We start from the raw sequence: 26,592 nt of genomic DNA, 5'->3' as shown, positions 1-26,592 counted from the left end.
ACTCCGTTTGGACTTCGTGGGAAAGTCATGGCCAAAATTAAAGAATTGATCGAACAAGACATTATCGAACCGGTGGAACATTCGACACAATGGGTCAGTCCCGTAGTGATTGTGCCCAAACCAAAGGGAGACATAAGACTATGTGTTGACATGAGAATGGCCAATGAAGCTATAATTAGAGAACGACACCCTATACCAACAGTGGAAGAAATACTTCAAGAACTAACTACCAGCAAGGTATTCTCAAAAATTGATCTAAAATGGGGCTATTATCAATTAGAGCTGGATCCAGGTTCCCGAGATGTAACTACATTTGTGACTCACTGTGGATTGTATCGTTACAAGAGACTATCATTTGGAATTAATGCAGCTTCGGAGATCTACCAGTATGAAATCCATCGAGTGATTCAAGGCATTCCTGGAGTTGCCAACATTTCTGACGACATCATAGTCCATGCACCAACAAGGAAGAACATGACAAATGGTTGAGGCGTGTACTATCTAGACTACAGGAGGCAGGCCTTACCGTGAATGGAAACAAGTGCCAGTTCGGTGTGTCAGAAATGGACTTCATGGGACACAGACTTACACAGGAAGGACTAAACCCTGCAGAGGCCAAGGTGAAAGCTATTGCAGAGGCACGTGCACCTCAGAACGCAACAGAGGTGAGGAGTTTCCTGGGATTGGTCAATTTTTGTACAAAGTTCATTCCTAATTTCGCTACAGTGGCAGAACCACTAAGGAAACTAACCAGGAAAGGTGTACCATTTCATTTTGGATCTGAGCAGAAGAAAGCGTTCACAGCGCTGAAGCAAAGCCTGACAGATGCAAAAACCCTTGGATATTACGATCCGGCGGCATCAACCAAAGTCACAGCGGATGCCAGCCCAGATGGTTTAGGAGCCGTGTTGGTCCAGATGCATGATGGAGGACCAAGAATCATTGCCTATGCCAGCAGATCGTTATCAGATGTGGAAAGAAGATACTCTCAGACAGAGAAAGAAGCACTCGGACTTGTATGGGCCTGTGAGAGGTTCCATGCATATTTATACGGCATTGAATTTGAACTCATCACAGATCATAAGCCATTAGAGGTGATCTATGCACCTAGATCCAAACCATGTGCCAGAATAGAGAGATGGGTACTTAGACTACAACCCTACAAATATAAAGTAATCCACATAGCAGGGAAAGCAAACATTGCTGATCCGCTGTCCAGATTGGTGAAGGATGGAGGTCCACAATCCAAGTCAGAATTGGGAACAGAAACAGAGAGCTTTGTACGCTTCGTAGCTATTCAGTCGACACCGAAAGCTGTGACTACGAAGGAAGTCGAGAGAGAATCCGAACGTGATCCAGAACTCATGGAAGTAAGAGAATGCATACAGAGTGGACAATGGGACAAGTGTATTCACAAGGCTTACATTCCCATTAGAGACGAACTTTGTTGCATTGGACAATGTGTATTAAGAGGTTGCAGATTGGTGATACCACAAAGATTGAGACCGAAGATCGTATCCTTAGCTCATGAAGGACACCTAGGTATTGTTGGTACCAAGCAAAACCTCAGGACCAAGGTATGGTGGCCAAGTTGTGATAAAGACGCAGAGAAATTTGTTAAAACTTGTCACGGATGTCAAATCACAAGTAGGAGTAATCCGCCAGAACCGATCCGGAGTACGCAACTCCTGACAGGACCATGGATCGACGTAGCTGTTGATGTTCTTGGACCTTTACCGACGGGTGAATCAATTATGGTAGTGATAGATTACTACAGCAGATACTATGAGTACGTGGTGTTGAAGTCCACAACCACTGAAAAAACAATACCATCGTTAGCAGAGATATTCGCAAGATATGGATTACCTGTTACATTATACTCTGACAATGGTCCACAATTCATTTCAGAGACATTTGCGGAATACATGAGGACCACAGGTATCCACCATCATAAAGTAACTCCGAAATGGCCGCAAGCCAACGGAGAAGTAGAGAGACAAAATCAGTCCATTGAAAAACGATTGAGGATTGCACACGCAGAAGGACAAAATTGGTGAGAAGCATTGCTATCTTATGTGGCTGTCTATCGAGCAACGCCTCATGCAACCACTGGAAAAAGTCCTGCAGAAGGATTTTTTGGGAGAAAAATCTGCACAAAAATGCCAGAAATAAAGGAAATCCGAGACGACCAGGAGATGAGGGACCACGATGCTGAAAAGAAAGGTGCAGCAAAGCTGTACACAGATTCGAAACGTGGAGCCAAGTACTCAGACATCATGCCAGGAGATAATGTTCTAGTGAGGCATGAAACTGGTGGTAAGCTAGACACACCTTATTACCATCAACCCTATACTGTCGTATCCAGAAGTGGCAGTATGGTGACAGTCAAGTCTCCGACTGGAGTCCTGTATAAGAGAAATGTCTCAGGTGTAAAAAGGTACCAGTCCAGAGATACATCGAGCGAAGAGGTTGAAAGGCCAATATGAGATGCTGAAACTGAGAGACCTGATGATGTTCCAGAGGCAGTTACCAGCACTCCTGATGAAGTGACTAGAGTGCCAGAAACACTCGAAGCCGTGGTGAGCAGTATTTCCAACGCTGAGAGTGAACAACCAAGAAGCGACGACAATATCGCAGGCAGGCCGAAACGAAACCGGAAAGCGCCCAAACGATACGAAGACTTTGTGCCATAGTTTTGATAAGAACTTTGGGACAGTATTTTAATCTTATATCATAAAGTGCATGTATGAGTGCTGTAGGAAGTAAATTTTATGTAGTTGAGTTATAGTATTACCATTAGTTACGATGTTTGTATGTTTCCGAGGGATATTGGAAAGTGAAGGTAAAGTTTATTTCTGATTAAAGGAGGGGTGTCATGATAATGAATATGTATGAGATATACCGGAAGTCACGTGGTATGAGAGAGAGATAAGAACACAAGCAGGAGAACAAAGGAAACGGGAGAATAAAGACCCAGAGAAGTTTACCTGATAAGACTTGTGTTTAATGTTTTATTAACTTCACATTTCGGGCCACAAATGTGACAGTGCTCTACTCTGGAGGACTATGGGAAGATCTCTAGGTATATGGTCAATTGGGACAAGAGCAAAATCATGTCATTTACTAAGGGGGATTACAGTCAATATCAAGAAGATAATTATTTAAAGTGGCCACAAAATGGGTACAAATATCATGGAGTCAGAATAGACAATAACTTGAATAACTTCTATAAACTAAATTATACACCCTTGTTTGGGAGAATTGAGGAGGATCTAAATAGGTGGATGTTCCTGCCCATAATGTTAGTGGGCAGGGTCAACTGTGTTAAAATGAATGTGTTGCTGAGACTTCAGTACCTCTTCCAGATACTGCCCGTGGTGTTGTCCTGGGAATTCTTCCAAAATTTGCTTTCGCAAATAAGGACATTTCTATGGATCGGAAAAGTAGCCAGGGTCTTAATGGAAAAAATGACCTGGGATTACAGACTGGGCAGACTTCAAGAAATATTATTGGGCAGCCCAGACAAGAAACATCACCTCAGTCTTCAAGGAGGAAGGTGTATAATCCTGGGCACAAATTGACCTGCACATGGTAGATGAGAAGGTAGCAGAAGACTTTATTTATAAATGGGACACCAAATTGTTATCTGGGAAAACAGGCAGCCCTATACTAAAACAAATAATCTCCATTTGGAATAAAATAAACCAATATCTAGGAATCAAATGGGGGTTGAACACCTGGCGCTGGAATGGTGTCATATGCGTAGAAGACTGTTACGAGCGGAGGCGGCTAATGTCATTTTAAAAACTGTGGAATAAGTATGATTTATCAAATAAGACGTTCCACTGCAGGTATACAGAGGATAAAAGATTGCTTTGGGGATTTAAAAAAAAAACTTTTGAGCAATTAAAAGATAAATATAATATACAAAATATTACAATTTTTGCATATTATCCATTAAAATCATTTAAAAAAGAAATTAGGAGCAGACTTGAGACTCCCGGAACAAAGTCAATTTGAAGGTATAATAACAGATACATTTATTATGAAGACATTTATTACTAATATGTATATAAAATTACAAGAAACTAAAAGAAAAAAAAATATATAAAAATCAAAATTACAATGGGGAAAAGATTTAAATATACAAATTCAGGAGGAAATATGGTCAAAATTGTGTCAAGAGAATGTTACAAATACATTTAATGCTAGATATCAAACGGTTCAACATAATTTTCTTAATCAGTTATATTATACTCCACATAAATTGAATGGACTTGATTCCAATTATCCAGATAAGTGTTTTTGACGTAACAAGGAAATAGGGACCTTTTTACATTCAGTATGGTCCTGTGAGAAAGTGGAACAATTTTGGAAAGATTTGAGTGCATTGTTAGGACGAATTATGAAGATAAAGATACAAAAAGATCCAAGAATATTTTATTAGGGAATATATATGAAGATATAAAACTGAAATTAGATAAATATCAAAAAAAAAAATATATAGCAGTAGCGATGGCAAAGAAATGTATAGCGGTAACATGGAAAACAGAGTTGGTACAAATAGACAGATGGCATATTGAAATGCAAAATTGTATACCTTTAGAAAAAATTACATATAGTTTAAGGAACTGAACTGAAAACTTTTATAAACTTTGGCAATTATGAATAAAATTCTGTCCACATCTTCCACCTTGCCCACCCCTCTCAGTTAGAAATTATAAAAAATCTTTCTTTTCTACAGGACAAATTAGGTCAAATATGGCCCTACCAGTGTGCAATGACATAGAGAACATGATTCGAAAGGAGAACACATGGAAGTTCATCTTGGCAATGTGTTTCTTGCTTCAAGCGGAAGGATCTTCACAAATCAAGGCAGAGGTGGGAGTCAGAGTTAGGAATAATGATTGAAGAGCGGTGCTGGTCCGATGTGTGTCGGACTAGCATGACTGCACTCATTAATGTGTGGTCCAGGCTGGTACAAAACAATTTTCTACACCGCTGTACCTGACACCACAAAAATTGAACAGATCTAAATCAGAATTATCAGAACAATTAAGTATTGCGACAGGAACCTTTTTGCATGCAACCTGGACATGTGAGACCCTTCGGGGTGTAACTAGGCCAAGCCTTGGGAAAAAAAATCATAGGTAAAAAAATTTCCACAGGACCCAGAGCTGTTCTTGTTGGGAAACATAATGGACTTAAGACTTATGATGAACCTGTCCAAATTTCAAATCCATTTTGTAATCATCAGTGGCCAGGAAGTTCACAGCAGTTACCTGGAAGTCCGACTCCTGCCTGAGCAACGCGCGCTGGAACGCAGAAATGTAAAGTTGTGTTTCCCTGGAGAAAATTACTTACAACTTAAGGAAAAAGTATAACACTTTCTTGAAAATTTTGCAACCATACCTAAATTCTATAGGAGCACAATTATAGCGTGGACCTTTGCGACTCTTCGCGTACCTTCCCCATCTACCCTTCAATTGGCTGGGGGGGGGGGGGGGAGCCATCCCATCCCAACCAGGAAAAGTCAAGAAAAAGAAAATAGCATGAGCACTGGCCGCCGTGACATGACAAATCCATAAACCCCTTATATATGTTTGTTGTGAACATTCTGAATGTTGTATGTAACTGTGATTGGTTAAGTGTTAAGTGTTAAATGTGGAGGGTGTAAGAGGCAGGGAGGGAAGGGGACAGAAAAAGCTTGAACTCTACAGAAAATCTTGTATAGAATTGATAGTTGTAAATTGTAATCAAATGATTTGTCAACATTAACATTGATAATATTGATAACTGTTTGAGTTTAAGTTTGGAAAATCATAAATAAAATATTTTTTTAAAATATAGTTTTCTTAGACCATCCTCAGTTGCTTTCAACCAGCCACAATGCAATCACTGCATAGAATTACATGGAAAAGACATCACAATACTGGCACTATGGAAATGCAACAAAGGGGTTACAGAATGTAATGTATTATATTTGATAAGGGGTGAATTATAAAGTTGGCTTCAGCAGATAAGGAATTGCTGGAGGAATTCAGCAGGTCAGAGAGCATTCATGGACAGAATTCCTCATCAATGTTTCAGATCTTCAGCCTTTATCTTCCTTACTATTAATTTAACCTGCAAGTTAACATGCAGGGAATGCTGCACAAAGACTCCCAAGTCCCTTCAATTCATGTCTATAGCTACTCCTGGAGGTCAATGCACAACTTTGGAAACACTTGGAGAAACTTAGGGATGAGAGCAGGCTCCCGCCTTTGTTCCTGAAATATTTGAAGAAGATGCTGGCACCATGAGAAGAAACAAGGAAAGTCTCCAGATTTGAGGTGAAGTAACAAATAGAGCAGGTAAACACAAAGATAAATTCAGCTGCTCACATTCTACAAATTTGATCAACCAATAACATTGTTTCATAAATCACACTTCCATTATTCAACAAACAACATTTCTCAACTATCATTCTTAATTTACATTCAATTGTCCCAACATTCATTCATATACTTACCACCAATCTAATTCCACACGTTTTATATATTCAGGTAGTAGAAGACTTTATTTATAAATGGGACACCAAATTCTTATATCAGACAGACATGGTGGCTACATAGTAATGATATTCCCTGGTCCCTTTTACAGAAGTAAATAGTGAGAAACCAGCAATTGCAGCTACAGTGTGAATTATTTGTTGGCATTTGCTTATTTCAGATGTCCAAGAAATCTTACCAGCAGAGGTCCCAAGCAATGAATCACCAGAAAATGAAGAGTACACCTGTCATTTTATATGTCACTTAGCTCAAAAACTGGCATTTCACAGCATACATCTGCACACACATTGTAGGTCATCATGTATGGACGAATTTGTATGTTATAGGGAAAAGAGTTATTGTGGCAGCTCCTAAGAATTTTAGATGAGGGCTTTACTGGGACAGACTATAGACAAAGGATATTGCATACATACCAAGATGTTTGGGACATAATCAGACCTACCAAAAAGCCTGCATGACAAAGCAAAAAGCTTTGGAGAATCCATTTATGATGTTATACATTATCCTCGAGGTCTTTATTTCCAGAATGGAATCGGTAGCCAACTCCATATCAACACCCAAGGAAGAACCCATGTTGTAGCCTCTGTTGGCTGTTACCTTAGCTTCCAATGCAATACATGCATTGTATTAAACAACATACATACAGACATATTCTGTGACAAACAACATTCATAGAGGGTGTAACCTATAATATCAGAATTAACATACCACAAAATGTAGTATTAACGATATTCCACGACATGTATTGCAAGGTATCTTGTGAATGACATTCACACAAAGTACCCATTTATATTAAAAATCACAGACAGAGTACATACTTAAAGATTGGCATTGCAGAGTATGCACTCATGTGGAACCAACATTAGCATGATACATTTCCAGTCATAAAAGTCAGTTGCTCAAACTCTTCTTAGTAGGATTTGCAATAAAATGAATATTCATATTCATTTTAATCAAGGCATTCATGTACAAGAACCATTTTGTCAATAAGATTGGCATAACACACAACTCTTTTTAAATAGCATTCTAACAGCATGCATTGTTCTCAAAATAATATTTGCATTGCACATTATTCTATAAACAACAGCTGCAACACATATACAAACACTGTGCATCCAGAAGTTAGCTTTGTACATACCTCTCTATAAATTTCTGAAAAATTTTTCCCCGTAGACTGTCACAGATCTCCTCAATATATGGCTGGTAAAAGGAAATGACAATTCAATATTAATAGTCACAACTTGTTTGTTCATACTGTCTACTGTCAATCTGTCAACCTGTATTAGTCTTATTTGCATGTCTTTGGCCTCTGTCTCTCCAGATATTTCCCATCCACCTCCCTGTGTAAATATCTTTTGAACGTTGGAATTGTACCCACCTCCAGAGCTTCCTTTGGCAGCTCATTCCACATATCCACAACCTTCTGTGTGAAAACATAACCTTTCAAGTCTTTCACTTCACCTTAAATCTGTACCTTGTTATAGACTTCCCTATCCTGAGAAAAAGACTGTAACCATTCATGTAATCTCTGTCCCACTGATTTTATAAACATCTATAAGTTCACATCTCAAGCCCAAAAAAGCCTAATCCTTTCCAGTCTCTCTTCATAATTCAAGCTCTGCATTCCTGGTAATACCCTCATGAATATATTCTGCACCCTTTCAAGCTTAATAAAACTGTTTCTACAGCTTGGAGACCAGTCTGCACACAATATTCCAAATATGGTCTCACCAATGTCTTGGACATTCATGTCATAAATGTTCTGACCAAAAAAGCAAACATGCCAAATACATTCTTCACTCATCATATATATTGATTAAAAACCCACGAACTTCCACAACTTCCTTGACTACACTTCCTCACACCCTGTCCTCTGCAAGGATTCTATTCCCTTCTCTCAATTTCTTTGTCTCTGCCACATCTGTTCCCAAGATGAGGTCTTCCAGTCCTGATCTCTGAAATGTCTGCCCCAAACATGGCTTCCCCTCCACCACCATCAACTCAGCCCTCACCCACATCTCCTCCATTTCCCGCTCATCTGCCTTGGTCCCCTCTGCCTCAAGACGTAACAAACACAGGATTCCTCTTGTCCTTACCCCACCAGCCTCTGCATCCATCATATTATTCTCTGGAATTTCAGGCACTGACAACAGGATCCCACTACCAGTCACATCTTCCCCTCTCTGCCTTCCATTGAGACTGCTCCCTCCATGACTCCCTTATGCACTCATCCCTCCCCCAACCTTCCCCCATGGCTGCAAGAGGTGCCATATGTACCCACACCTCCTCCCTCACCACAGTCCGGGGCCCAAAACAGGCCTTTCAAGTGAAGCAACACTTCAATTGTGTATCCGCAGGATTGATTTACTGCATCCGGTGCTCCATTTGTTGCCTTCTCTATATCATAGAGACTGGGGGCAGACTGGGCTATCACTTCGCTGACCACCTTTCCTCTGTCCACACCAGTGACAGAGACCTCCAGCAGCCAACAATTTGAGCTTTGCATCACACTCCCATGTCTGTCCATAGCCTCATGTACTATCCCTCCAAGACCACCCATAAATTGGAGGAACAATACCTAATTTTCCATCTGGGCACTCTCCAGCCAGATGGCATTAACAATGATTTTTCTGGTTTCTGCTAATCTGCTCTCCCTTCCCTTCTCCTGACAACTCTCTACCCCTTTCCCTCTCTATTCACCCAGCCATCCCTCCTTCCCTTGATCGCTGCTGTCCTCCTCCCTCCCTTCTCCACCTATTACCCCCTGTCTTTGTGACCATGCCTCTGCCTATTCTTTTGTTCGGATGCCTGCTGACATTTTTTCATACCTTGATGAAGGAAAACATTGGTTATGTATTTTTATCTTTGTTACATAAAGGATTTTGCTACATACACTGTTTGACCTGCTGAGTTTCTCCAGCATTGTGTTTTTACTTCAACCTTGGTGTCTGCAGACTATCAAGTTTTACTTTTCTTTGCCATCTTGCTAACCTGGCAGCATGGTTAGTGTAGTAATTAATACAATGTTGTCACAGTGCCAGTGATCGGGACTTGAATTCTGCACTGTCTGCAATAAGTTTGTACATTCTCCCCATGTCTCTATGGGTTTCCTCTGGGTGCTCTGGTGTCCTTCCACCCTTCAACTTATTGGAGGCTGTAGGCCAAGTGGGTGTATCTGGTGGCACAAGTTTGTGGGACAAAAGGGCTTGTTACTGTGCTGTATGTCTAAATTTAAAATTTAAATTTACCTATCACACTACTTTAAGAGAACTAAGTACAGTACAACTCCGATTATCCAAAATTGGATTCTCCAAAATCCTAATTTTTCTGAAAAAATTTTTTTTGGAGTTGAACTGACCTCACACTTTGAAAAGAAATTCACCCGACATGAAATTAGAACGATTGTCCTCGCTTCAGGTAACTCCCTCCCCTCTCTCTTTCCATTTCTTCTTAACCTACCCCTATTGACTTTTCCCTCCAACTCTCCTTCTCAAACTACGTGCCACTGTCTCCCAGCAGCAAGCGATGGGAAGAATCCCTAGTCCCGGTGTCATCAAGGAGAGTGGCCTCCCAGCAGGAACAGGGATGTCTGGCTCCCGGCAGCAGCAGGGCCTCAATGGGGAGGTGTCGGTGATTGGTGGCAGCCAGCATTTTTTTGGTAAGAAATAAACATTAGCCCTTTTTCCACTGGCACCTTGTCCCAGGACAGGGTCCAGTGGAAAAAGAAAACTGTCAGCATGCCAGCATGAAATTATATCATTTCACGCCAGGGATTAACCACCCCGACCCCTACTCATATCCCTGGGATCAGTTGATGCTGGCGTGCCAATAAAACCAGTGGAAAAGGAAAAGCATAAAGTCATCCATTTCCAGTTGAAGGTAAAACACTTCAATCCCCGGTGATGAGTTGTGTCCAACTTAAGGGTGGGCCCAGTGGAAACAGCACAAAGTGCTTCCTATCCCAGGACACTGCACAGTCAATTAACTGGGATGCCAGTGGAAAAGGGGCTAATATTTTAACGCTTTAAAAGTCTTCCCTAGTTGTTTGTTGTTGTTTAAACAATGTTACAAGGGGTAAGAATTAAACATTATTTTAATACTTAAAAAGCCTTCCCTTGTTTAAACATTGGTACAAATGATTTTTCTAATGCTACTGGGCTGTTTTTTTTTAAATATGACCAGTTATCTGAAAAAAACATTTACATAGACTCAGTCCCAACCATTTTGAATAATAGGAGTGGTACTGTATTTGTACCCCTAGGTCTCTCTGTTCTACAGTATTCTCCAGGGCTCTGCCATTTACAGTGCAAGTTATACCCTGATTTAACTTTCTAAAATACATTACTTACACCTGTAAAAGTTTAAAATAAAATTAGCATCTATTGTTTTGACCTCATCAATCCTCTTGGTTGCATCTTTCAAAACCTCAATTAAAATTGTGACACGTGATTTCCCAAGTACAAAGCAATGATTTCCCAAATCTGTCCTTGCCTTTTCAAATGCAGCTATATCTTGTTTTTCAGAATTCCCTCCAGTAATTTTCCCACCTTTGATTTAAAACTCACTGGCCTGTAGTTCCCTGGCTTATTTTTGCAGACTTCTTCAATAAATGTTCAACATTAGTCATCGCACAATCTTCCTGTACCTCACCAATGGCTACAAATATACAAATATTACTACTCAGGCTCCACAATTTCTTCCCTAGCTTATGTTAATGTTTTAGGACAGCCATTCTCACCCTTTTATTAGCTATGGCCCCCTTGTACTCCGCTCAAAGTTTATGGGTCCCCTTTCCTGTTAAGCAGTCAAGTTTTGGTTTCTTCCATACTTCTTTCTTCCTGACTACATAAAAAGGAGAAGGAGGTGCTTGCTGCCTTGCAACGAATAAAGGTAGACAAATCCACTGGACCAGATATGATATTCCCCAGCACCTTGAGGGAGACAAGTGCTGAAATTGCCCTAGTGGATATATTCAAAATGTCCTTAGTCCCGGGGGAGGTGCCAAAGGATTGGAGAGTAGCTCATGTTGTCCTGCTGTTTAAGAAAGGCTCCAAAAGTAAAACAGGCAATTATAGGCCAGTGAGCCTGACGTCAGTAGTGGGTAAATTAATTGAAGGATTTCTGAGAGATAGGATATATAGATATTTCGACCGTCATCAGCTGATTAGAGACAGTCAGCATGGATTTACGTGTGGTAGGTTGTGTTTAACAAATCTTGTAGAGTTTTTTTGAGGAAGTTTTTGAGGGAAAGGCTGTGGATTTTGTTTATATGGTCTTTAGTAAGACTTTTGACAAAGTTCCTTGAGAAGTTGGTTCAAAAGGTTAGGACACTAGGTATACATAGAGAAGTTGCAAACAGGATTCAAAATTGGCTTGGTGGAAGAAAACAGAGAGTGATGGTGGATGGTTGCTTCTCAGACCGGAGGTCTGTATCAAGTGGTGTGCCTCAGGGATCTGTGTTGGAACCATTATTGTTTGTTATCTATATAAATGACCTAGATGGTAAGATGGTGAATTTGATAAGCAAGTATGCAGATGACACAAAGTTTGGAGGCATTGTGGACTGTGAGGAAGATTTTGAAAGCTTGCAGAGGGATCTGGACCAGCTGTGAAATTGGACCAGTAAATGGCTGATGGAATTTAATGCAGATAAGTATGAGGTGTTAGACTTTGGAAGGGTGAATCAGGGTAGGATGTACACAGTAAATGGTAAGCCACTGAGGTGTGCAGAAGAGCTAAGAGATCTGGAAATGTATATACATTGTTCCCTGAAGGTGGTGTTGCATGTGGACAAGGTTGTGAAGAAAGTTTTTGGCATCTTAGCCTTTATAAATCAAAGTATTGAGTATAGAAGTTGGGATTTTATGCTGAAGTTATTCAAGACATTGGTGAGGCCACTCTTAGAATATTGTGTGCTGTTCTGGTCACCCAGCAGCAGGAAAGATATCAATAAGATTGAAAGAGTGCAGAGAAGATTTACTAAGATGTTGTTGGGTCTTCAGGAGTTGAGATACTGGGAAAGATTAAACAGGTTAGGATTATACTCCTTGGAACGAAGAAGAATGAGGAGAGACGATAGAGGTTTATAAGATTATGAGGAGTATAGATAGAGTAGATGTGAATAGGATGATTCTGGTTAACTTGGGGGAGATAAATAGAAAAGGTCATAGCTTTAGGCTGAAAAGAGAGAGGTATAAGGAGAACATTAGGGGAAAGTTTTTCACTCAGAGTGGTAGGAGTATGGAATGAGTGCCATCTGATGTAGTGAATGCAGATTCAATCTTGAGTTTTAAACATATATTGGATATATACATGGAAAGGAGTGGTCTGGAATGAGAGTAGGTCAGTGGGACTAACTAGCTTTATTGGTGGGCACAGATCGGAAGAGTAGAACGGCCTGTTTTTCTGTGCTGTAATGTTCTATGGTTCTATTTACGTTATGTGAGGTGAAAAGAAAACAAGACTTGAAATTGATTGTGCTGTGGACCTTCACCCCCCCCCCCCCACCACCCAGAGAGAGGAGGGGGTTGGTGGTGGTGGCATAGGGCCTGCGTTGAGAATGGCTGTTCTAGGATACACTTAATCACGTCCTGGGAATTTATCCACCATAATACATGAAGACTGCCAGCACTGCTTGTTCTATAATGTGGAAATGTTTCAAAAAAATCTTTATTCTCTTCCTTGAATTCCCTAGTTTCCATGTCCTTCTCCATGGGAAATACAGTTGAGTGAGTATTTCCATAAGATGTCTATTGTTTTTTAAGCAAACATGCTTTGCCGTGTAAACATACCTGGAAGAGATTGGGTGGCACTTGCTTCTTGGCCAACTGAGTTTGGACATGATCCACTGCTTGCTTCGAGAAAGGCTGCAACAGAACAAATAGTGAGTTCATATTTTCATCTGTCCCACACTAAACAATTTCTATGAGACAAGTATTTTCAATATCCATGCTTCCAGCAGGAAAACCAACTTTCCAACAATCTTTTCGTAATTAACAGACCCAATTACAGGTAATTCTCATGCCTTCTTCTTGCTCTCTTGAGTCCTTTCTTAAGTTCCTTCTGGCTATCATACAATTCCCATGAGCTCCCTAAATCTAATGTATGCTTCCTTCTTGCCTCACTTGTTTTGAAAATTATGGTTCATTTTTCCTACCATCTATTTATTCCCTGTCTCAGTGGGACAAACCTATCAAAAACCCTGCACAAGTCGTCTCCAACTATCTTCCACATTATTTCAGTGCTTTCTACAGAGAACATCTCTTTCCAAATTACTCTCCCTTATCCTATCATAATTAGGCCTTTCCTAATTAAACACTTTACCATTTTGTCATTGAAATCTCCTCTCTTCTTTGAAACCCAGAGAATGCAGAGCGAGTCTTCAATACCTCTTCTCACACAGTAAATTTGCCATTCTTCGAGCAAATCAATTCATTCCTTGCTGCACTTCCTTTATGGCAAGTATGTACTGTGACAGATTATATTATATTTTATATTGTATATAGATAGGTTTTAAAAGGAGATAAATGGTGGCTGTGTAGATCACATACAAACACTTCAAAACAGATCTCATTTAAAATGCCAGAGCTCTGCTCAAGCCAAACAGTGCAGAATCTGGGTGCCTTTGGAAAGACTTTGAAGGATGCCTACAAGGACTTCACAAGTAGGTGTTAATCGGACATGCTGTGGAGTAATGGATTATTGTTTTGGAAAGCAACAGATGAACGAACTCTGAAGATTAGGTCTATAGATGCAGTCTGTCTGAGTGCTGTTGGCTGTTCTAAGAGGGTCATCTGTTTTTTTTTCTCTGAGGGAGGGAGGGAGAGAGAGAGAGAGAAAGAAAGAGAAAATTCAGTTCTACAGTTCAGAAGCAATAGCTGGGACTGGAAAATGACAAGCTGGCATGCTTGTGGAAAAACCCCATTTTGAAGACGGGTTGTGTGTTCTTAGTTCAGCCCGGTAAATGCCATTGTGGTCCATGCAAGAAGAACCTTCCTTAGTGGTAACCATTTACCTTTCAAGCACCAAAGCCTGGTGAAATTTATAAATGTTAAAATCTGTGCACAGTTTAAGAATTGCCTTCAACCAGTGAACTTGAAGGAGTGAGAAGTTATATTGGACTGTGAATTGAAGAACTTTTCTGAACTTGTATACACACTACATACACATGCACTTAGAATTCGAAGGGGGGTTAAGTTAGGTTAAGTTAATTTAATAGTAATAAGTTGAAGTTTGATCCTGTTTTCATGTTTAAAGATAACTAAAAGTAATTTTTGTTTAAGTAACCACTTGTCTTGGTGAATTTCTATTGCTGCTAGGTTTTGGGGTCTTCTGGGCTCATAACAGTACTTTTTCTTCAGGTAAGAAGGCCAAATCTGACCATAACACTTAAGATGCCCTCTTTCCAAGGTTCTTTATCAGATGGTACAGTGATGATATTTCCCCTAAATGGGTTGTATGCAATCAGGGGTCACAGTTTCAAAATGAAGTTAACAGTCATCAAGCCATAGATGAGAAAGCATGCATTTACCCAGAATGTTGTGTATCATTAGAATTCTTTACCCAAGAAGCCTGTGGAGGCCAAAACTCTTGAGTATATTCAAGATATTAAAGAATTCAAGGGATATGGGGCTGTTACCAGAAAGTAAAAGATCAGCAGTAATCTTAAGAAAGAGTGAACTGGTGAAAGGTGCCTACTCTTAACTTCTATTTTTCATATTTGGATATAGATGATTGTGGAATGGTATGTTGGATATCATGGCAGCAGTAATTGGGTCTAAAAGTCACCTCTCGCTCGGTTAGTATAAATAAAGGCAGAACTATAGGACTTGTATGCAATGCAATTATACAATTCAGATCCTCAAACAGATGTGAAATGAAGCTTATCAAATGGATATTTTTATAAAGAAGTAAACTCACATGTGAACAGGAGAGCAGTTCTTTCATTATGTATTTATCATAGATCTGTCGGCTTCGACATAAACGGTCTTCTTCAGAGTCCAACTTTTCATAGTCTTTTATCTGCAATGGAAAAATTTGATTTTTTTTTTTACAATCATGTCTTATAAATTGAATACTATCTGAAGTTGCAATCCAGAAGCTGTCAGCTTGCATAAGATTTAGTTGTTAGTGGGTGTAAGTATTTTCTTAAGAACATTGTTACTGTTACAAGTAATGCACTGCTCACAGTTGCCTGATCCATTGCCAAGTAACCAATACTTTTATTTCATTCTATTGCAAAACATAAGACAGCTGCCTTGTATCTGCATTTATATACTACTTCTGTGAAATGCCTCATCTAAGTGAACCAATAGCCCCTTTTAAACTGCAGCACCTGGGTAGCTCTTTCAAATTGTAGGGGTAATCAACCCATTAAATCACCAACCTGGTGATTTAAGGGGGATCCCGCCCCCACAATGACACGTCACGCACTACCAGAAGTATTGCCAGACGTTCAGATGCTGACTGCCCCGTGACGCATGCACGCAAGGGCTGATGTCACCAGAATAAAGGGGTCGGCCACTTTCCTGTTCAAATCTTCTGTGAATGCGACCTAGGTAAGTTTAACTGGGTTCCCTGACTACCTCTGAGGTAGATCAGGGACCCAGTTGGATTCTGACGGGGTTGACTGGGTTGGACCCTTTCTAACTGCTGCATAACTGGGCAAACTGCCCAGTAACCCCATTTTACACGCCTAACAATTTGGCATGTAATTGAGATAGTGCTTAGACAGGGTACAAAGAATTATTGAGGACTCTTTCCATCCAGCATTCAGTATCTTTGACCCCCTACCATCAAGGAAGTACAGGAGCTTTAAAATCAGGACTCCCAAGCTGGGAAATTGGTTGTATCCCACAGGCTGTGAGATTGATGAACCGTATCCTGTAATGGAGTAAATCATCCCAAGATATTTATGTACATTTATTTTAAATTATATCTTCACGTATATACAGTATGTAATTATTATGTGTTGTTTAACGTGTGTTTATGTATGTGAGATGTGGTTCAGAGAAGTGCTGGTTGTATAAGTACATTCAGATGATAATAAATTTGAACTTGAAAATACCAGGAAAGTAGAAAGTTATGATATATTATTGAAAGCACACATATTCACTACATATTGAAAGGCTGTGAGTAAATGAAAGTAGAGCACTGCAACAATACAAAGCAGGTTAAAAGCTATCAATTTGTCATGTACTTTGCTGACATCAACAATCCCTTTTGCTCCTCCTCCTCACCATTGATGCTACTTGAGTAACCCCCCACCCAGTACTTTGTTTTGTTTGCTTCAGATTCCAGCATCTGCAGTCTCTAGTATCTCTTGTCATGGACTTTGGATAGGTGCTCAATTTTAACAATATGGTAGAATTTTATAAAACCACTCTTCTACTCCTAATATTATGTCTTTATGAGATGCAATGAATGGTCCAGAGGAAGCATTTTGCACTTCCTTGCATTTGTCTGAATTAAATTTAATATTCTGTGTGTATTTCGCCAAGGTAAGTTTTCTTAAGGTCCATCACTATTCCCTCCACTTTTCAGTTGTTTTGTGTCATTTGAAATTTTTTTTGAACGTATTGGGCCCATTGTTGTTCGTTATATACATTAATGATCTAGATGATGGGGTGGTGAATTGGATTAGTAAATATGCAGACGATACTAAGATATTAAGATAGGTGGAATAGTGGATAATGAAGAAGGTTTTCAAGGATTGCAGAGGGATTTGGGCTGCTTAGAAAAGTGGGCTGAAAAATGGCAGATGGAATTTAATGCTGTTAAGTGTGAGGTGCTTCATTTTGGTAAGAAGAATCAGAATAGGACATATGTGGTAAATGGGAGAGCATTGAGGAATACAGAAGAGCAGAAAGATTTAGGAGTGACGGTACATCGTTCCCTGAAGGTAGAAACTCACGTGAATAGGGTGGTGAAGAAGGCTTTTAGTATGCTGGCCTTTATCAATCATTGCATGGAATATAGGAGTTGGGAGGTGATGTTGAGATTGTATAAGACGTTGGTGCGGCCTAATTTGGAGTTCTGTGTGCAGTTCTGGTCGCCTAATTATAGGAAGGATATAAACAGAGTGGAGAGAGTGCAGAGAAGGTTTACCAGAATGTTGCCTGGGTTTAAGCATCTGGAGTATGGGGAGAGATTGGACAGATTGGGTCTTTATTCTTTGGAGTGTAGAAGGTTGAGAGGGGATTTGATAGAAGTATTTAAGATTATGAAAGGGATAGACAGAATGGATGTGGATAGACTATTTCCGTTAAGAGGAGGAAAGTTTAAAACAAGAGGACATGAGTTAAGAATTAAGGGGCAGAGGTTTAGAGGTAACATGAGGGGGAACTTCTTTACTCAGAGAGTGGTAGCTGTGTGGAATGATCTTCCGGGAGAAATAGTGGCGGCGGAGTCAATTGTATTATTTAAGAAAAGGTTGGACAGGTCTATGGATGAGAAGAAGATGGAGGGTTATGGGCATTGTGCAGGGAGGTGGGATTAGAAAGGGGTGTTTGGTTCGGTGCGGACTAGAAGGGCCTAATGGCCTGTTTCCGTGCTGTAATTGTTATGTTATATGTTATGTTAACTCCTACATTCCAAAACCAAATGATTAAATAAACATCAAGCAAAGCAGTGTTCTGTGCATTGCAGAATATCAAACAAAAAATGTTCAATATGACTTCCTACCACTGAAGTTAGTCTGTGATTAGAGGGTTTAATCCTTCCTCCATCTTTGGAAAAAGGATGATCATTTGCAATTATTTTGTCATCTGCTGCACACTATAGTGAAGGATGACAGAAGTGTGACAGGCATTTCTGCAATTTTCACCCTTAATTCCCTCATCAATCCAGGGTGCACTAACCCCTCTACTTTATTCATTTTTATCCACCGCAACTACCCCCTCTTTACTCTGAGTATGGCAAGACAAACACCAATTACTCATTTACTTACTCAACCACATACCACATTCATGAATGGGTCTCTATTTTGTGCTCCAATCACTTCAATCTTACATCTAACCACCCATTTTACTGTTTCTCTCAAAGAATCACAAATTGTTGGAGCAGTTTCCACAAGAGAAGTTCAAGCAGAACCTTTGAATATTTTACTCATAAAACTGAATAGATATTTGATAAGTAAAATTGAATAAAATGCAGTAGGAAATGCAGTTGAAAGTACAATAAAAATCAGCCATGATTTTATCAAATAATGGAGCAGGCTTGAAGCCAAGTTACCTATTCCTGATTTGCATATTGGTGAAGTGCAGGTAAAACGTAATTATGATCTTCTGGTCATATTAGAAAGCATGACAGGAAATTAAATATTATGGGATACTACATGTTCAAGAAAGAAAACAGAGAAAAGAAAAATGAGGACTGAGGTATGGTGGCAGTCTTAATAATGAAGTATATCACAGAGCAAGAGGGAGAAAGTGGCTGTAATTTCACCAGTGCTGTATACAATTCCAACATAACCTTATTTTTGTATTTAATTCCTCTTGCAATAAATTATTACATTGTTAGTTTTTCTTATGGCTTGTTATCCTCATACACTCGCTTGTTATAAATCTTGTACCAGATCCCTCTGTATCCCAAAGCTCAACAATCTTTCACAATTCAGATAATAAGGTTTTGTTGCAATCTCCCACTTTAGATAAATCCCCCATCACTTCACTTCTCTTTCAGGATGTTGGTGACTGAAGCAAAAGCAATTTTACTATTTATTGGACAAGACCAAAAGTTAAGTAAAAAGGAAACAAAGGAAGATGGAAACTGAGTATGCATTTAGGACTAAGAATGCTGTTGTCACCATGAATTAAGCGGCCATTGATTTTTACATTATTATTATTATCTTCCGTGCCATGCATAGCTTTTCTGAATTTCTTTTTATTTCAGATGATGTCTTTGTTTGAGGGAGAAGTAGGTAGGGAGGGTGAAGGTTAATTTCTGTTTGTTGTCTGTGACACTGAGACCCAAGAGCTAAGAGAATAGGACTGAAAGCTAAGATCTAAATTCTGGAAGTTGTAATCTATGAAATAAAGGTCTGGTAGGCAGGTCTTCAAATACATAATACAGAAGTCGATCTTGTATTATTGCATTGCAAGGGCAAAATAGCTAAAGTTATAGGACATACTGGATGGGTTATACTTCCTTTTTTTAAACTACTTCCCTATTTTTCACAGAGTTAATGATCAAACCATGAACACAGAGTTCAAAATTGAATCCTGCACACAGCAAAATTATTATAGGTAATCAGTGGTGAGCAGAATGCTAAAGGCACCAGTGTCGGGTCTACAATTATTAACAATGTACTTTAATGATTTGGAAGAAGTGATCGAGTGTAACATATCTAATTTTGTTGACGATACTAAAATGAGTTGAAAAGCAAATAATGCAGAGGATGCAAAGAATCTGCAGAGTGTTGAGATAGGTTAATGATTCCACCTGCATTGAATTCGCCCATCGTTATTGAATGAAGATCTACCGGGACCAATGCCTGAAGAGAGCGCACAAAATCAGTGAACCGGTGCGGACTCGAAAGGCCAACATGGCCTGTTTCTGCTCCGTAAATGGTTATATGGTTAAGTGAGTGGGAGAGGGTCTGGCAGATGGAGTACAATGTGAAGTCGTCCAGTTTGGAAAGAGATAGAGGATCAGTATTAGTTATTTGGTGAAAGATTGCAGCACACTATGTGCAGAGGGACTTGGAAGTGCTTGTGCATGAATCACAATGATTGGTTTTCGGGTGCAACATGCAATCAAGAAGGCAAATGTAATGATGGCCTTCATTGCTAGAGTGTTTGAATTTAAGAGCAGGGAGATTCTGAGGCAACCATACAGGGAACAGGTGAGTCCACACCTGGAGTACTATATGCAGTTTTGATCTCGTAACTTGAGAAAGGATATACTGGCAATGGAGGCAGAGTAGATTTACCGGTTGATTTCAGAGATAAGGGGTTAGCCTTTGAGGAGAGGTTGAGTCGCTCAGAACTATACTTGCTAGAATTTGGGGAATCTTATAGAAACACATAAAATTATGAAATAAATAGATAAGATGGAGGCAGAAATGTTGTTTCCACTTGTAGTACCAGAACTTGGGTACAAAGTTTTAAAATTCAGGGGAGTACATTTAGGATAGATTTCTGCATTGGACAGATGCTGTTCATCAATCTCACAGCATGTGAGAAGGAGCTATTTCCCAGCCTGGAAGTCCTGATTTTGATGCTTCTGTACCTTCTTCCCAATGGTACTGGGCCAGATATGCTCCGTGCTGGATGGAAAAGGTCATCGTGAGCTAGTGGAGTTGTTCTCGTGAACCAGTGCGGACTCGAAAGGCCGACATGGCCTGTTTCCGCTCCGTAAATGGTTATATAGTTATATGGATGGAGATGATGAGGAATTTATTTTTCCTGAGAGTACTATATCTCAAGAATTCTCTGCCCAAAGAAGTAGTAGAGTTTACCTCATTAAGTATATTTAAGACATAGTTGGTTAGATCTTTGCATTGTAAGGGAATGAGGATTATGGGGAAAAGGCAGAAAGGTGAAGCTGAGTCCAACGCCGGATAAAACATGATCTTATTGAATGGCAGAGCAGGCTCGATGGACCAGATGACCTACCCCATCTCCTATTTCATATGTTGTTATGTAATACTAATACTGAAATGCTGGTGAGTAAATAATTTCTGATTCAACAAAAGGATATTTTAAAGGTTGATACCATTGTTTTACTGTGTGACCGCAGCAATCATTCTCTGCCATGGAAACTGTATTAAAAAATGCATGGCTTTGAGAAATAATGTTCACAAGAGGCAATCTGTGGTGATCCGAAATTGTCAAGATTACACAGGTGCCAACCAATCTCCAGGATACTGCACAGTCCCCTGGAACACTGTGTTGCTTGGCAACTGTAAGCTTTTCCCAAACTCATGGTTCATATACGTTAATCTTTCTACTTTTTGTTTGTTACTTGAACAGTTTTTGAACCCGAACAGAATTAAAAGCAAAACAAATGTGAACAAATGAGCCTTGATTTTTAAGTCATAAGAGCAGTGTTTTTGGAAAGGGTTTATCCTCTTTGTATTGTAAATGGATTTTCATTGCACGTCATTTTAAAAATAAAATCAATCACTTACAAGAAGCTCATTGATAAAAATTCTCAGTTGATCACAATGTTATGCCATTTTGTGCAGCGACAACATCAAAAGTAGAAAGTGCATCTCAGAATATTTTACAAAGCAGAGAAAGTCCAGGAATAGGGATTTGGCGTAGGAGTGGAAGGAAAGACCAAAGACAATAATAAAGATTGACACTTTGGCAGGTTTGGAAGGGAAGAAGGAAGAGTTAGAGAAGTAAGATCCATTTGGAAATTCAAGGGAATTGGGATATGTGGTAGGAAGTTGGAAAATACTGATAATGCAGGATTAGAGAAGAGAGACTCAGCAGGCAACCATTTCCCATTGAAAAATCATGTGGAGAAATTTTTAGAAAAAAAATTGACCTTCAAATCAAATTGTAAAAATGTGAAGGAAATCTCATGGTGCAGTTGTGTATATAGAAGTGTCAAAATAGAGCATTAATGATTGAAGTAAGAAATAAAAGGATAAAATTTCAGATCAATGGGATCAAAATGATCAGAGTCCAGAAATGATTTCTTGATTATGAATTTCCCTCCACATTGCCCAATGATCTTTAACTTTAGAAAATGTCCCAACCCGAAGCATTGACTAGCTATTTCTACTCATGGATGCTGCCTGATCTTCCACGTTCATCCAATTTCTCAGTGTTCATACAACATTACTCCATCTTTAGTTTTTACTGAAAATGAATGTGTTCGTTTGTTTTAGCAAACTTCTTCAGTTTTATCTGCCTTCCAGCTATCAGCATTCTATTGTAGAAATAGACAGTCGAGCTGCATGGAATAACAACATGTAAAAATACTGTTGCTCCACGAATGGGTTCATCTTAAAGTGCTCTGTCATTTGAGAGCTCTATGAGGGAATTGGCCACTGATATTGGCAAAGATCCTCCCCAGCAAATGGGCAGAATCTTGAGGAGACCAGTGACACTGCATAGCTTTTGTTAGAAAGCAGTGGCTAAGACTGAGTAAAGTGGAGGGTATTCAGTATGGAAGTGCTAGGCAGTGGTTAAAGAAGTTATTCGGATAATAATGGACCAAAGAGCATGTACTGTGCTGAAGATTTCTATGTTCTATGAGACCTTGCAATATATAACACAAGGTCTTGAAGCAGATCAACTGTGGACTCATCTCACCAAAGTATGATGCAAAAGATGATTCAGGGAGTCTTTTAAAGAACAATTCAACCTTTACTGGGATTTTTTACAGGAATCCAGGAAGAAATATATCATTCAGACTAAACAGGGTTAGAAAATGCGTGAGGAAGATGTGTGTCTAGATTGCATCAAGAAGAGGTGAGGGGAAAGGGATTCAATCAAGTGAAGAAGTTGGAGGAGGAAGAGGGATTGGGACAGCTGTAGGATGGGAAAAGAAAATGGTAATGGAAATAGTGGTAAAAGGAAGGAGAGATAACTACAAGGATAAAAGAAAGATGGGGAATCCTTAGAGGGGAAGATGATGGGGACACACATATTATATTGGAGGCTGTATTGTTATTTCTTTATTGGATTGAATGCACACCTCTAATGAAATGCATGTGTAATCTTTGTAAATGTTCTATCACATTTTCTTGTTCTTCATAAAAAGGAGAGTGGCACTCTTTAAAGGTATTTTATCCCTGCCAAGTAGATAATAAGACCCTGCAGAAATGGAACCAATCAACAAACCTATTCACCCTACAGATTATATTCACCCTTTCACCCTATACCCAGAAGACTGTTCTTTGCAAAAGTTACTGAACTTCAATTGCTATTTAAATAAATGCAAGCAGCTCCATTGACAGAACTTCATTTTACATTTTAGGCAGTACTGTGTCTTTCTCTCCACTTTTCCTGCAACACTAACTTTAGATGAATGAAAAAAATCCCACAACAGATGGGAGATGATTCTATCAGAGTATAAGATATTAATCTGATTTTGCCTTCATACAGCATAGAATACAATAATTAAATATCTATTTCTACTAACTTCTTATCAGCACTCGATTTGCAGCTATCTATGCCTTGAAATTCATTAATTCATCTGACAAATAACCACAACATTTTCCCAAAGTATCTAAACCATGGATACTTTGGTTCAATGTGGTACTCCTCACTATCACATCATACTATAATCAGCAAGAAAAATCAGGACTTCTTTCAGGTTATAAAATTAATTGGGATAAAAGTGAAATTATGCCTTTGATTGAGGGTGATTATACTCAATGTAAAAAGATTGTTCAATTTAGGTGGTCAGATATGGAATTAAATATTTAGGTATTAAAATTGATAAAAATTAGGATAATTTATACAAGTTGAATTATTTACCATCATTTAATAAAATTAAAGAGGATTTGAATAGATGGAAAGATTTACATCTAATTTTAATAGGTAGTGAATTGTATTAAAATGGCTATTTTTTTCAAGGACTTAATATCTTTTTCAATCTATTCTTTGCATTATATACCTCAAAAAAACTTTTAAAGATTTAAATTCAATAATTAGGAGATTTTTGTGGAAAGGGGCAATGGTAAGAGTATGTTTGGAGAAATTAACTTGGAAATGTGAATTAGAAGATTTAAAACTTCCATATTCTCAAAATTATTATAAACTTCCCAATTGAAATTTATTAATGAAATGTTTGACTTAGACAAATATTTAACATGGCCTAAGATAGAATTAACTAAAATAGATGAAAAATGTATGAGAAATTATTTATAAATGGAATACTAAATTATTAATTGGTAATAAAGAGCCACCTATATTGAAACATATAATTGAATTATGGAATAAAATAGACAATGTGATAAGTGGGAAAGGTATGATTTTGCATTAAAAAACTTTATATCAAAATAAACTCTTTCCTTTTACCGTGAATATTCGATTTTTAAAAAATATGGAATCAAATGGAGATTAAAACAATAGAAGATTGTTTTGAAGCTGGTTACTTTATTTCTTTTCAAATAATGAAAGAAAAATATAATGTTCCAAATAATATATTTTTTTGTTATAATCAAGTTAAGGCTTTTTAAAATTGATAAATTAGGTCACAGTTTAAGATTACCTAGACAGTTTGAAGTAGAAATTTTTCTTACTAAAGGAGATATTAATAAATTTATTTCAGAAATGTATAAATTACTTCAAAGAAAAATTCCTAAACTGGATATTCATAAATCAAGATTAAAGTGGGAAATTGATTTAGGTAGAACAATAGATCAAAATAATTGGAGAATGTTATGTAAAGATAATATGACTAAAATTCTTAATGTAAGATATAGATTATTACAATATAAATTTTTGCATCAATTATATTTAACACTTCAAAATTCAAAGAGATTTAATTTAATTTCTTTAGAATTATGTTTTACATGTGATAAAGAGATAGGTTCTTTTTTTTCATTTGATTTGGCAGTGTATCTAGGATACAAATTAAAGTACTTTTGGAGAAAATATTAAAGGTTAAACATCCGTTGGATTCAATTTTTTTGGGGAAATATTAAGACGTTTAGTTTAAAATTAAGGTTAACTATGTATCAAATTGAATTTTTACAATTAGCTTTAGCTATTATTTGTAAGTCTGAGATGGATTTGGGGATGCAAAGATGACATATTGAAATGAGATCTTGTATTCCTCTTGAAAAAAATAACATAGTTTATGTGATAAATACCACTTTTTTGAAAATATGGAGCACATATCTACAACACATTGGTTTGAAAATGCAAGTTCTCAATTGCTTGTCTTGGTGATGGTTCTCGGTTTCATGGCAGTCGATTTGAATATTTGATAATCTCATTTTCTTTCTTAGGGGTACTTAGGAGGGAGGGGGGTGGTGGGGAGGGAGGGCGGGCGGGATTAAGTTATATACCACATGTATTTTCTTACATATATCATTCATTATTAATTGAAGGTCCTGTGGTTTTGAAATTTTAAATAAAATATTTTTAAAAAAATTATATGGGGAAGTCACTTGCATTTATACTATAGCAACATTTATTATTATCCTTTTGTAGTGGCCTGCTAACCAGGACATGATCTGGTACACAAGATGGCCAATGAACGTGGTGACCACATGGACCTGTCCCAGGTGACCACCTACATGGCAGGAAACAATGAGCAATATCAGGAATGACACCAAATCTGAGACCAGTACTGCTGTAATGCCATTCCCGTCATCAGCAGTGGGGAGAGAATATAAGCAGAGCTGTTAGTGCAATAAGTCAGTCTTCGACTTCGACTTCTTGGGTGTGTGTCATTCTTTCCATATTCGGTGGTAGTGCGCACACTATACTTTTTATTATTGTATTTATAATTACAATTGGGCCCCTATATGATCCCAATATGGCTGCCATATCTTAATATTTGTTCTTTAATTGTATGTAATATTTTCCAATAGGTATCCAACTATTAATCTCAGCAGTCCATCATGCTATATGTAGAGGAAAGTTGGATTTCTAAGTACCGTAAATATTCATGTATAATGCATTCCGTATATAATGCGATCCTCCCCCCACCTCATCCACCTGAGTCGCCTGGCGTCTCTCCACTCACCCGCCCGCCTGAATCGCGATGGCATCTCTCCGCTCGTCCGCCCTCCTGAGTCACACTTGTGTCTCTCTGCCTGCCTGCCCGGCCTCCTGAGTCGCGTTGCCGACTACCGCTCGCCCGCCCGGCCTCCTGAGTCACGCTGCCGACTACCGCTCACCCAGCCGGCCACCCGAGTCACGCTGCCGACTACCACTCACCCGCCCGCCTGCAGAAATTTTAAAAAAATTTTTTACTCTTGTGTATAATGTGACCCCTCCTATTTTTGAAGGGAAAAGGGGGAATTTTTTTCCCGCATTATACACAAATATAATTGCAATACATTTCTTAGTCACTGCTAAGGTTATTTTAACAAATTAAATTTGGAATTTAGTTAGTTTATTATTTC

General features: G+C 38.6%; 1 protein-coding gene across 1 annotated transcript in view; it reads right to left on the bottom strand.

The window, feature by feature from the left end:
• grk3 (G protein-coupled receptor kinase 3) overlaps positions 1-26,592 on the bottom strand; it is a 349,456-nt gene that overhangs the window by 150,897 nt on the left and 171,967 nt on the right. The window contains exons 4-6 of the mRNA XM_069932852.1: positions 15,471-15,572; positions 13,343-13,417; positions 7,690-7,751 (exon numbers count right to left, since the gene is read on the bottom strand). Of these exons, the coding sequence (XP_069788953.1) occupies positions 7,690-7,751; positions 13,343-13,417; positions 15,471-15,572 (239 nt within the window). The remainder of the gene's footprint in view (positions 1-7,689; positions 7,752-13,342; positions 13,418-15,470; positions 15,573-26,592) is intronic.

This window comes from Narcine bancroftii, chromosome 4 (assembly GCF_036971445.1).
Source record: "Narcine bancroftii isolate sNarBan1 chromosome 4, sNarBan1.hap1, whole genome shotgun sequence".
NCBI classification, from domain to species: domain Eukaryota; kingdom Metazoa; phylum Chordata; class Chondrichthyes; order Torpediniformes; family Narcinidae; genus Narcine; species Narcine bancroftii.
Note: the sequence above shows the minus strand (reverse complement) of the source record. Positions and strands in the feature narration are given on the sequence as shown.